The sequence below is a fragment of the Clytia hemisphaerica genome, unplaced genomic scaffold (genome assembly GCF_902728285.1).
Source record: "Clytia hemisphaerica strain Z4C2 unplaced genomic scaffold, Clytia hemisphaerica genome assembly, whole genome shotgun sequence".
NCBI classification, from domain to species: domain Eukaryota; kingdom Metazoa; phylum Cnidaria; class Hydrozoa; order Leptothecata; family Clytiidae; genus Clytia; species Clytia hemisphaerica.
This window is the reverse complement of record NW_027103829.1, coordinates 1,135,645-1,148,101: the sequence shown is the minus strand read 5'-3', so window position 1 is coordinate 1,148,101 and position 12,457 is coordinate 1,135,645. Positions and strand designations below refer to the sequence as shown.

At 35.5% G+C, this 12,457-nt stretch overlaps 1 protein-coding gene and 1 long non-coding RNA gene across 2 annotated transcripts; both read right to left on the bottom strand.

Moving 5' to 3' along the window:
* Positions 1-4,075: 4,075 nt before the first annotated feature.
* LOC136806831 (uncharacterized) lies at positions 4,076-5,426 on the bottom strand. Its single transcript, XR_010846613.1, has 3 exons — positions 5,271-5,426; positions 4,972-5,042; positions 4,076-4,336 (listed from the first exon to the last, which is right to left on the bottom strand). It is a non-coding gene; the product is annotated as an uncharacterized lncRNA (long non-coding RNA).
* Positions 5,427-7,860: 2,434 nt separating this feature from the next.
* On the bottom strand, positions 7,861-11,954 carry LOC136806840 (ZP domain-containing protein-like). Its single transcript, XM_067063418.1, has 8 exons — positions 11,900-11,954; positions 11,419-11,489; positions 10,250-10,488; positions 9,740-9,908; positions 9,272-9,403; positions 9,197-9,230; positions 8,654-8,949; positions 7,861-8,212 (listed from the first exon to the last, which is right to left on the bottom strand). The coding sequence occupies exons 1-8, from the start codon at positions 11,908-11,910 to the stop codon at positions 8,001-8,003; spliced, it is 1,164 nt and encodes a 387-aa protein (XP_066919519.1). The 5' UTR covers positions 11,911-11,954; the 3' UTR covers positions 7,861-8,000.
* Positions 11,955-12,457: the final 503 nt, after the last annotated feature.

The following is a 12,457-nucleotide window of genomic DNA, read 5'->3' as shown; positions in this document are numbered from 1 at the left end:
TCAGATTGTCATTGTTTTCTGCCACCGCGCTGACGACTCTAAAGGTTGGGTGAAAACAAACGATCTGAAGAATATCCAGTCTCATTTTCCGAAGGTCCGTGCATAACAACGAGAGGACTGGTAATGACATCAAAGTTGCGAGACAAAGTTGATATAGGGTGCCGTTATCAGGAAAATTTAGTTTTTGACTTTCTGGCACGCCCAAAGAATCCCAGGTAGAATTTTATTTTCCTCAGATGTATAATTTTCAAGCGCCTTCCAGAGGTTCACCATGCGCGTCAGAAAATTACCAACATCTGTTATCAGGTTAGGTTGAAAATTATGACTTTCTGAATCTCTATCGTTTATTTCAGTCAACCAATGATATTGCAACCAACGATATTGCAACAAATGATATTGCAGCTGAAGTTGGCAAAAAGAAACGGAAAAGAAAAGAAGTGACCACGCCCGAAGAATCCCAGGTAGAATTTTTTTTCGGGACTATTTTCCTCAGATGTATAATTTTCAAGCGCCTTCCAGAGGTTCAGAATGGGCGTCAGAAAATTACTAACATCTGTTATCAGGTTAGCTTGAAAATTATGACTTTCTGAATCTCTACCGCTTATTTCAGTCAACCAATGATATTGCAACCAATGATATTGCAGATGAAGTTGGCAAAAAGAAACGGAAAAGAAAAGAAGTGACTGAGGAGGTAAGCAAACTGAACTAATAAATCTTCTGCCTTGCTCTGTTTTATACAAATACAAACTATGGTCAAACTGTAAGTTTCGGAAGGGCCAAAAATTGCTGTGACTGACTTCTTCAAAAATGTACATATTGACCTAGTCCGATTTGCGAGGAAAAAAATATTTCTATCGAAAATTGCCTTTTTCCACAGATTTTCATATACTTCACACTCTCTTTCTCCCTTGCTATTTCTCCTATTTTTCCTCATCATCAGGTAGGTTCATTCAGCAGTTTGCTTGTTCATTTTCTATTAGGGACGAAAGCAAGTCGGAATAGACAAGTGGCCAGAGAAAATAACGAGAAATCTTCTTCAGATGCAGCATGATGCTCCGGGAACCTCCTTGTTACTGCTGGTGAACTCACCATCGCGAGGCTTCCAATACATCACAAATAATACAAATTTACTGATGAATAAATCGACAAATCCATGTGAAATGCTGGGAAGACTTTCCAGTGCACCAAATGGGCCTACTAATAAATCCGAGACATTGTTCTTGGAGAGCAAGTAAGTTTTCAGTTGTTTATCAAGTAGAAAATTTCACACCTTTATTGAGTGGTTTATATAGTTGTTTTAAGTCTTTTTTTATTTCATTGTTTAGTCTCAATTTTGCTTTTTGGACCTACCTCGGAGGTCCGCCTTTAAATTAACCCATGTTCGTCTGTTTGTCTGTTACCAGCTTTTCTCACGATTGGCTCATTAGTTTTTTCTGATTTTTGGACCAGCCTGGAGGTCCTATAAATTAACCCCTGGTTCGTTAGTTCGTTCTTTCGTTAGTTATGAGTTTTCCTTGTGATTGGCTCATTCGATTTATCTGATTTTTTGCTCAAAGATGCGTAACCATGACCCCTTGAATGGCCCGATAAAGGATGGCCAAAGCAGATTTTGTCAAAAAAAATTTTCGGCTCAAAAACACAATCACATTCAAGAGTTTGTAGTTAAACATCATTGAGTAAAATATCAGACAAAAATAAACCATCTGACGAGAAGAAAACTAGATTTTTGATGATTTACATATCAGCTTGTTTTAATAAGAAACCGGCTCAAATTTCATGTATTTTTTATAAGCACATCATCGAAAAGCTAGTTTTCTTCTCGTCAATATAGGATTTATCTCCTTAATCATCTCTCATCAGGTAGGTCAATTCAGCATATTGTTTGTAATTTTACCATTTTCCATGTCATCTTTGACTTCACAATGTTATTTTTTTAGGGAAGTCAGTGATGACTTAATGGAATACCATTTCATGCTTATTCCTGGTGAAGTCATCAAAAACCGCCCCAGTGACGATGAGTTTGTTGACCCAAACAAGAGATTCAAAATAGATGTTAAAAAGAAACAGATCAAAGTTGGTGAAACTGAGGAAGAAATCAAAAGTTTTCTATCACGTTACCCAGATTTCTACGGGCCAAAACATTGCCTGGATTTTTTAAAATCCTTACCGGTGACAGAGGCTCAATACAAAGAAATTCAAATGAAAATTAAACTGGTATCACTTACTGATATAGAAATGTTTTTTGAAGCATTTGAGGAAAAATTTTATGGCATTCTTGTTGAAAATTGTCCCTCTATCTATTCGAGCCGACTAAACATATACTTGCAGAAAGGAAAACTGCATTTTGACGACAAAGGAAGAATAGTTACACCCAATGACTTAACGCTCCACACACAAACTGTTGATGTTTTGTTTGAAAAAACAATTACCTCTGTTTCTAACAGTTTACAAAAAAGATTTCAACGAGAGATCAATCGTAAATCACCAAATCTGCATCTTGATGTAATATTGCCAGTGTTCTTCTCCTACTTCATGCAGAAGAAATTCAACATCAATGCTCACGAAGTTCAATACATTCTACAAAGATCTTACTCAGAAAGATACAGGTAAGGGAAAGGCAGGTGAAAGAGAACTTCACATTATTAAAATTCAAAAAGGAAAGACATACTAATTGTATGTAGTCACTTTCTTGGTACAATAGTGTAAGGTTGTTTTAATGTACCTTAAGGGAACTAATTTTTGCGGTTCGATGTTTTGAGATTTTTGGCGGGAACTTAATGTTGCGGATTCCTCACTTGAAAGAAAATTAGAGCCGTTCTGTGAATTATTTGACCTTTCTTCATTGCATTAAATTTGTTCTATTTATTTTCAGTGAAGAAGAAGAGCAGCAANGTCCGATTCACATGTAAAGATGTGAAAACCGCATTCTGTACTATTTGCTAACTACGCATCGTAACATCGCATAACGACGAACGCCCGAGGACTTGTTATAATAATATAATACGGAAACCAAGGAACTGGTTAGAGAGTATAAAGGTTTGCCTCGCTGAGTCCGACTGAGCGCAAATTCTTAGGAACAGCTACAAACCGTAATTTTGCTGAGATTGCGTTCCGATAAGCAGGTTTTAAACCGGCACCGATACAGTCTTACTTTGCTTGCCGCGCGGATCAAAGATTCAAACTCAGATCGCCGTGAGAAATGGCAAAAAATTGTATTAATGTTGCGGGGTAAAGATTTCTAGCCATTTGCTGAAATATAGCTACCTAATTTTTCACTACATATCTCCCTATCGATTAATAGAGCTAAAATAACAATTTTTGATGCAATTACTCAATACGGCCAGTGATTTTTCCATCAATCATGCTCAAATCATATGGAAGTGCTTGCATTATTTAGTTGAACAGGATTTAAAGCTTAAGAATGAAAATGTAATCAAAAAGAATTACCCGCCAGTGACAATAGCTTCCCGAATGACGTCATCTCGATCAGAAGTAGAAGCACCATGACAGTGAATTCGTAATTTAAGTAAGGATCCAAAATTCACGAAAATCGAAATTTCCTCTCTCAAAGGGTAGTGGTTTTCAAAAACTCAAAAACTTGGACAAAAATTGAGTAAATATCGACAAAAACTTTGAGAAAAGTCTCTCTAAGGGTCAAAAACGTCAATTCTTTCTCTCTCGAAGGGTCGATTTTCGATTTTTGGCTCGGTATGTCCGTCACCTGGCAAGCCTAGTATCCCTCGGACGAGTTGCTATCGGAATAATTTTACTAATGAAAAGACAATTTTATGCTAGTTGCAAGCGCTGGTGTTTCCTCGGTATCTTCTCATTTACACCCCCGTCTCACAGCCCCGGTGAAGCTTTTCCCAAAGTGGGGATAAAATTTTCTATTGAAAACCAAACGGGGATAAAAAATTATATTTGCATTAGTTAAAAATTCCGGCGGGAACGGTTTTGGAGTGCAATTCTTTACATTGAATTTTGAATGAGAATGAAATCGAAGTCAATTCCAATTTGGGATGAAATTATAGGATATTCTGCCTGCGGGTCTGTGACACAGGGGTGTAAAAGAACTCTAGTAGTAAAATCAAAGCTATACCTTATTCTTGAATATAACGTGATCGCCTTCAACGACAGCTTTGGTTCCACAAGACGAATAATCAGCTTCCAAAACCAAATATGTTTCATTGGATTTTTCACTTGGTCGAAGTAGGATCATTCCATGATATATTGTATTTGGAAATATCACTTTCAGGGATTGAAATTTCGTCTTTCAGAATATAAATCGTCATCTTTTCAGTATCACATTCGATCGAAAAATCCTTTTTGGTTGTATCTTTAATAAAAAAAGAAGATAATTTCAGAAAGCTGAACGACACATTGAAACAATAAAACCCCACTGTAAAATCTTCTTCAAATTGCGCTCCATTCGCCCAAAAGGGTTTTCTTTACGATATATATACTGAAGCTTATCACTATCACTTTGGCAAGTGTTAGACGTGATGTCTAACCACCATTCAGCAAGTTTTTACTACACAACGCTTGATTGCAAACAACTCTCGTCACGGCTCGTTTTATCGCATCCAAACAAACCCGAGTATTTTTTCCGCAATCAAAAGGAAAATTTGTCGTTTCTGATTGTTTTGATAAAAAAAAAAAACGTATGAAACAAAGAGAAAAAGTTTGTCATTTTCAATTACTCTTGGGGATTACGTAGATGTTATTATTTTTGCCTTTGATAACAAAACATTTTTATTGCCTTGGGAATACGAAAATTCTTCGGCAAAGGCGGGCAAGTTTTTACCAAGTTTGTTTGCAACTAAGCTAATATTATTAAAGTCAAAATCATACTATTAGCTGAAGTAGAACCTTAGCTACCCTTTCACAAATTTCAACAATTTTCTAAGAATAAAAATTCCATTAAATCTTGCCGTCAAAATAAGAACTGTTACTATTTAACAAAATTCTTACTTGATTCAGCTTGAACGGTCAGCGACAAATACAAGATACAAATCATTGACAACCACAAAAACATCATTTTCCTAAAAAAAACAAGCACAAAATATCGTACTTTTGCTCCCTAAGTGATAAGATTAGTTCATCAATCCAGATTTGCAATTTTACGAGAGTTGTCCCAATGAAAAACATAAAAACTGTTGCTGCTTTAAAAGTTTTGTTTATCTCAAAAACTTCTATTAGATTGTAATTTCTAAATTCTATTGATAATTATGTAAAACTATCACAAAGGAATCTCCAAGTACTATACTCACCTTGAAGGCATCGTAGAAAATTCTTTTAAAACTTGGATCACCGATTTCGCTTTTTGTGTCTCAATCCACAGATCTTACTGTACTATTCAATCAAGAAGTTAGAAAATGCCACACGTTCCACTGTTCCGCAATTGCGTCTGTATTTGTGAATGACATTTTTAAACATTTCGAATTTATAGTTTTGCTTTCATCATATCCATATTACTTTGATGTCCCAAGAGATTGATTGACTCAATATGTAAATCTTTTGAAATGTTTGAATTGAATGGCAAATTTTGATTCCCATTAGATCTTCCAGCGTGTGTATTATTTGGTAATGATCGCCCAAACACTTTTTTGTTTTAAAGAGCCTATTAGTGCTTTTCGCAATTACGCGATAACGTGATTCAAAAAGCGTGAGGCGTGATTGTTGGCGAGATAAGAGACTTTTTGCGGTGTGATGGCGTGCTTAGCAGCTTAGAAGAGGGGCCTCTTCAAGATATGTATACAGTAATATTACTAATTGTCTCATTTGATGAAATTATGAAAGGACTGTAAAAGGTGTTATTTGGTTCTTTCGCCAACGGTATGACGAAAAAAGGAGCCAGATCCTCCTGCTAGAAAACTGGATGGACCATGCAATTACAGAAGTAAGTTGAGCGATGTTAAAAGTATATTATTGCTAGTAATGACGTAACAAATCTGATCTACTCTACGTGAGGTTTTGCAAGACACAAGCGCAAGCAGCTTAAAAGGCTAAAATAAAAATCATTGTATCACGTATATTCATTTCGAAGTGCTTATCCTAAAATATCTTTAAGAAAAAATTATCAACCTGATATTTAACCTCAGTATTTCTATTTGGAAATGAAAGTGGTTGACTTGATTCGAGTCATTGACCAAAAAAGAAAATTTGTGCTTAACACGTCTTTCGCTTTAAACAAAGTTGTCATTGTCCAACCGTTACATTGCTTTTTTTATTCCCCTATTTCTTCTGGATCAGGTTTTAGTGGTCTGTTAAGTGCTCGTAATTTTAATCATTTGAGATCTGCCAACTAGTTATAACTTTTTCTTTCTTTCTTTGGTTTGGTTTTACTCTTTACGTTTTCATTCTTTCTCGTATAAGAGACCCGTGGGATGTGCTACCCATTATAGAAAAAAATACTGTAAAAAATCCTGTGAAAGAATACCCAGGAAAACTATATGCCTGAAATTGATAAGATTTCTAAAATCTCAACTTGACTTATTTTCAGATGTAACTAATGAAATTCCCAATTATATTGATAATTAGCTCATTCAGTCGAGACCACTACATTGAAAAGGGCAACTATCTTGCTTTACGGAAATTTCCCGAATAGGAAGATTGAAAACTTCCCGAAAAGCTAGACTTTCCAAATCGGGAAGTTCACCAGTTTCCCGATCGGGAAAGTGGCCTCTGAGTACTCCGGAAATGCCTGTGGAAAGTTTATAACTTGTCCCTCTTTTAAAGGAGGGAAAATAAATAATATTCAATAGGTAGGTAAGAATTCCACCGGGTAATCGCCTCTTAATTATACTTTCCCCATTCCTAATTAAAATCTTCCCTATTATTTTCTCTTTTTCTCGATCGGGAAACAAAAATCTGCTTTGTTTAGAAAAATTCTATTTCCCATTCAGGGACGATGAAAAGTTCTTGACCAAAACGGGAAACAGAAAAGTGATGGAATTTTCAATCTTGAAAGAGTTTCCTTTTCGGGTTATTTTAACCTTCCCGTTCGGGAAATATTTCCCGTTAAGGCAATAGTTGCCTTTTTCATGTACTAGTATACCGGCTGACATTCTTTTCATTCCAAATTGCTCATCACACCGTGCCACTTTGAACAGATTTGAAAACCGAGTTACCTAAATCGTTGTTGAAATATATTTAATAAAATATATACCAATCAATAAAATACCCCTGTGTCAGTGGGTGGTGTTTAAAACCCCACCGGAGTGACTTGTGAGTTTCAAAGTTAGTTCTTGAAACTGTCAATCTATTTGCCCCTATTACTCATTTAAATCCAATAATTACGATTTTTCACAAAGTTTTCCGTATTCTCATTGACTTATGGAGACTCTACTGTCTATCTAGTCAATCTATCAAATTTCAAAGTTCATTTCTTTTATCTGATGTCAATTTAAAACTTTTATAACTAAATTTGCAACAGTATCAATCAACCCCCATGAAAGTTCCTACATCATCGATTGTAGTGAGAGTATCTAATTTTCATTATAATTTGGGTAACGTCAGGTCTTGAATATCGAACATGATCGAATAAAATACCTCCTTCTCGCAAACCCTGTGGGATTTTTCAGCCTGTGAAGAGTTATAAATAACGGACTAAAACTCGATGGGGATTGATATTTCTATATATACTATGGCTAGGGATTTCAATTCTTTTGTTTGCAAGTAACAAAAATTCAGTGGGGACTTGAAAAATGGCATAATATTTTGCAGTGATATTGGTTTGTTTCATTATTTTCAAATTGGAGGATGATTTTCCCCCGATGACAATATTTTGGTCAATTTTTCCAGTAGGTAGGGGTTGCAATAAGTCTTTGAGAAGGGTGTAATAAAATAATCAATTTGAAGTTTAAAATCTTTTTCATATTTGTGAATTTACAAAAAATTTACAATTTTTAAAATCCATTTTTATATATTTTTGTAACATAATACAAAGCGAAGCAACTTAATAAATATTGAACGGCATGATAAAATACTGTCACTTCAATTTAATGCATTTCCATCTTCGAAGGAGATCCAGGGACACCATATCTTTTAGAACCACTTCGACGGCGGCGTAAACCAATAAAAACCAAGAGAGAACATACAAAAGTCAACATCACTAAAATGATTGCAATGAGAATGATATTGGTCGTGGTTTGAAAGAATTTAGCATTGTTGGATGATTCTTGGGTGACTTGTTGGAATGAGTCGTCGTCACCTAGGAATATTGAAGATTGGATGATTATAAGCTCCCTGTGCAGTACAAAAAGGAAAACGTCCGCACGACTCTCTCTGCTCGATTTAGAGTCCCGGTGGAACTTTTCCTAAGTGGGGATAAAACTTATTTTTGAAATCCCAATGGGAATAGCAATTTGATTGTTCCAAAGTTAAAAAAAATCCGGCAGGGATGGATGGTTTTGGAGTGGAAATTTTTAACATTCAATTTCAAGTGGCGATGAAATCAAAGGGTATTTTTCCAAAGGGGATGAAATTTCTGCCAAATTTCTCTGTGGGGCTGGGGTCCTGGCGAGTCTGTGACACAGGGGTGCCATAAGAGAGGGACTATGAATTCCTCGGATGGACTGTCGATGAGTTACATTTTTGATAGAGTTACTGTATTTTAGTATTTTCTTGTCAAGAATAATAAATTTCAACTCACTTTTAGAATTTTCTGTTACAATAATCAATCCAGTTCGAATGTCATAATCTTTGGATAAATCATCATTTAGTGTCAAAGCATTCTCCTCCACTGAACGTCTTCGTCTTCTGTTATTAACATCACAACCGAATTGACATTCTGTGGTATTACTTCCTTCCAAACAGACATGTGCAGAGCAATGAATGTAGACCATGCCGTTTGAGTTTTTGAATCGGAATACGTTCAATGAAAATCGGAATTTCTTTCCATTGTCAGCGGTAGACTCTTTTTTGAAAACGTGGTCAGCATTTGGACATCTAAAAAGTTAGAAATTGTTAAATTTGTTTAGAATGTAAGAAATGGCAAAAAATTGTATTAATATTTACGGGGTAAAGATTCTAGCTATTTGCTGAAATTTCGCTACCTAATTTTTCACTACATATCGATTAATAGGGCAAAAATGACAAGTTTTGATGAAATTTTAAATATGGTCAAATCATATGGAACCTGCATTATTCAATAGAGCAGGATTTAAAGCTTGAAAATGCAATCAAAAAGAATTACCCGTCCGTGACAATAGCTTCCCGAATGACATCATCTCGACGTAGAAGTACCATGACAATCTCGTGGATGATATACAAAATGAAGTGTCAATTTCAAGTTCCAAATTGAAACGTCCCAATCTATCAATAACTGCGGGATATCCAAGACTTTCATTGAAGTTTGATGATTTATGGAGATTCATCGAGACAGTGAATTCGTCAGTCGAACCTAGAAAGATGAATAGATGTTGGTAATTTCAAAGCCCGTCGCGTCAGCCTGTAAACAGAATTATGGAGAATTCGACCAATCTTAACTTTCAAGAACAAAAACCTTTATTTCGAAAACGTTTGTAGTTTATGAATTTACTGGCGTAAATGCCTTTAACATTCTTTGGCTATTTCTGATTGTAGAGTCTGGAACTAATCTCAATTTGGTCTCAAGTTCTCAGGAAAATGATCCTGTTCTTATAAGATTTCTCCTCTAAAAGGATTTGTGGCAAGCTGCGAAGTAGTTGTTCTTTAAAAATTTTTTAATTACTGACATCTCCTCATAAATCTTACTCACTTGATACACCTTCCACCAAATCAGAATCTCTGGTGATATTGGCTCCATGTTCATGTGTTACATTCACACCTTGTGGGACGTTGCATTCAACGGAATATGTGGCGAAGGTATCGATCCTCTCCAATAAATCATTTTGGTATCCGTTTGTTTTGTTCAAGTTGATGGATACCTGGAAGAGAAATTCTCTTCAATAAAGACACCCTTGTGTCACGGACCCGCTGAGATCCGAGCCCCACTAGAAAGTTCGGCGAAAATTTCATCCTCGGTGGGAAATTGACTTTAAACTTTATCCCCATTCGATATTCAATGTTTAAAAATTGTACTTCAAAACCATCCCCACTGAGGAAGGTTTCACCGGGACTGCGAGACAGGGGTGTATAACGATTGGTTTATTTGATTATTTTCAGCGGAGACAAAAATTAAAGTATAATTTTCCACTGGGGGCGATATTTTGACCAATTCTTCCAGTGGGATTAAAAAAGAACTCACGTAATAAAATCAAAGCTTTACCTTATTCTTGAATATAACATGATCGCCTTCAACTACAGCTTTGGTACCACAAGACGAATAACCAGCTTCCAAAACCAAATATGTTTCATTGGATTGTTCACTTGGTCCACAAGTAGGATCATTCCATGAAATATTGTATTTGGAAATATCACTTTCAGGGATTGAAATTTCGTCTTTCAGAATGTAAATCGTCATCTTTTCAGTGTCACATTCGATCCAGAAATCCTTTTTGGTTGTATCTATAATAGTGAAAAATTATAATTTCAGAAAGCTGAACGACACATCGAAACAAAACCCCACTATAAAAACTTAAAATTAAGCTCCATTCGCTATAGCCTGGATATCCAAGCTCAAAATTTTAGAAAAAACAAAATTTACCTCAACATACAAAGTTCTAAAATTATAGAGCTTGGTCTCCCTACAGAAAGAAAGTGGAAACCCATGTTTACTAGCCAACCCAGGGCAGCAAAACAGAAATTAATGAAAAGTAGTCTTACAAGATCTAAAACTATTTAAAACATCCAAAGATTACACCAAAGCCCATAAAAGAGTTTGCATGCATTATCATGGCCAACCATGTTTTCTTGGAAAATGAACTTGCCTCTGTTTTCTTCTTTTTCATGTTTTCATGTAACAGAAAGCCCTATCTTCACTAGCAATTGGAGGACTATCCTATTTTTGCTTTAGAATTGCTCCGCGCCGTGTAGATTGGCCCTTACGGCTTTAGCGAAGTGAGCTGTAAACAGACCCGATATCTACGGCTAATTTCAAAATTCATGTCGCATCCGAGTATTTTTCCCTCAATCAAAAGGAAAATTTGTCGTTTCTGATTGTTTTAATAAAAATAACGCGTTCGAAACAAAGAGAAAATGTTTCTCGTTTTTAATTGCTCTTGGGAATAATGTAGATGTTATTATTTTTGCCTTTGATAACCCAAAGATATTTATTGCCTTGGGAATATGAAAAGTCTTTGGGAAAAGTGTGCAAGTTTTTACCGAGTTTGTTTGCAACTAAGCTAATATTATACAGATCTTTTTAAAGTCAAAATCATACTATTAGCTTAGAACCTTGGCTACCCTTTCACAAATATCAACAATTTTCGAAGAAAAAAAATTCCCTTAAATCTTACCGTTAAAATAAAAACTGTTACTATTTAATAAAATTCTTACTTGATTCAGCTTGAACGGCCATCGACAAATACGAGATACAAATCATTGACAACCACAAAAACATAATCTCCCTAAAAAAACAGGCACAAAATATCTTACCCCTTAAGTGATAAGATAAGTTCAGCAATCCAGATTTGCAATTTCCCTAGAGTTCCGGTATGGTTTCCGTCAATCAGCCAATCAGCCATGAAACATTAAACTGTTGCTGCTTTATAAGTTTTGTCTATTGCAGAACCTTCTATTACACCCTTGTCTCACAGCCTTCCCCGGTAAAACTTTTCTCCTCAGTTCCCCAGCGGATATAAAAATCCCAATGGGGATAAGAATTACATTGTTCAAGGGTTAAAAATCCAGTCGGGATGGTATTGGAGTGCAATTTTTAAACATGTGACACAAGGGTGTTCTATTAGATTGCAATTTCTAAATTTTCTTGATAATTATGAAAAATTATATAAAAAAAATCTCAAAGTACAGTACTCACCTTGAATGCATCGTAGAAAAAACTTGGATCACAGATTTTGCTTTTTGTATTTCACACCACAGATCTTACTGTACTATTCGATCAAGAAGTTAGAAATTGCCACACGTCCCACTGTTCCGCAATTGCGTCTGTATTTGTGAATGACATTTTTAAACATTTCGAATTTATAGTTTTACTTTCATCATATCCATATTACTTTGATGCCCCAAGAGATTGATTGACTCAATATGTAAATCGTTTGAAATGTTTGATTAGAATGGTCAATTTTAATTCCCACAAGATCTTCCAGCGTGTGTATCCTTTGGTAATGATCGCCCAAACACTTTTTTGTTTTAAAGAGCCTATTAGTGCTTTGTGCAATGGCGTGATTACGTGAATCAAAAAGCGTGAGGCGTGATTGTTGGCGAGATAAAAGACTTTTTGCAGTGTGATGGCGTGCTTAGAAGAGGGGCCTATTCAAGATATGTATACAGTAACATTACTAATTGTCTCATTTGATGAAATTATGAAAGGACTGTAAAAGGTGTTATTTGGCTACTTCGCCAACTGTATGACGAA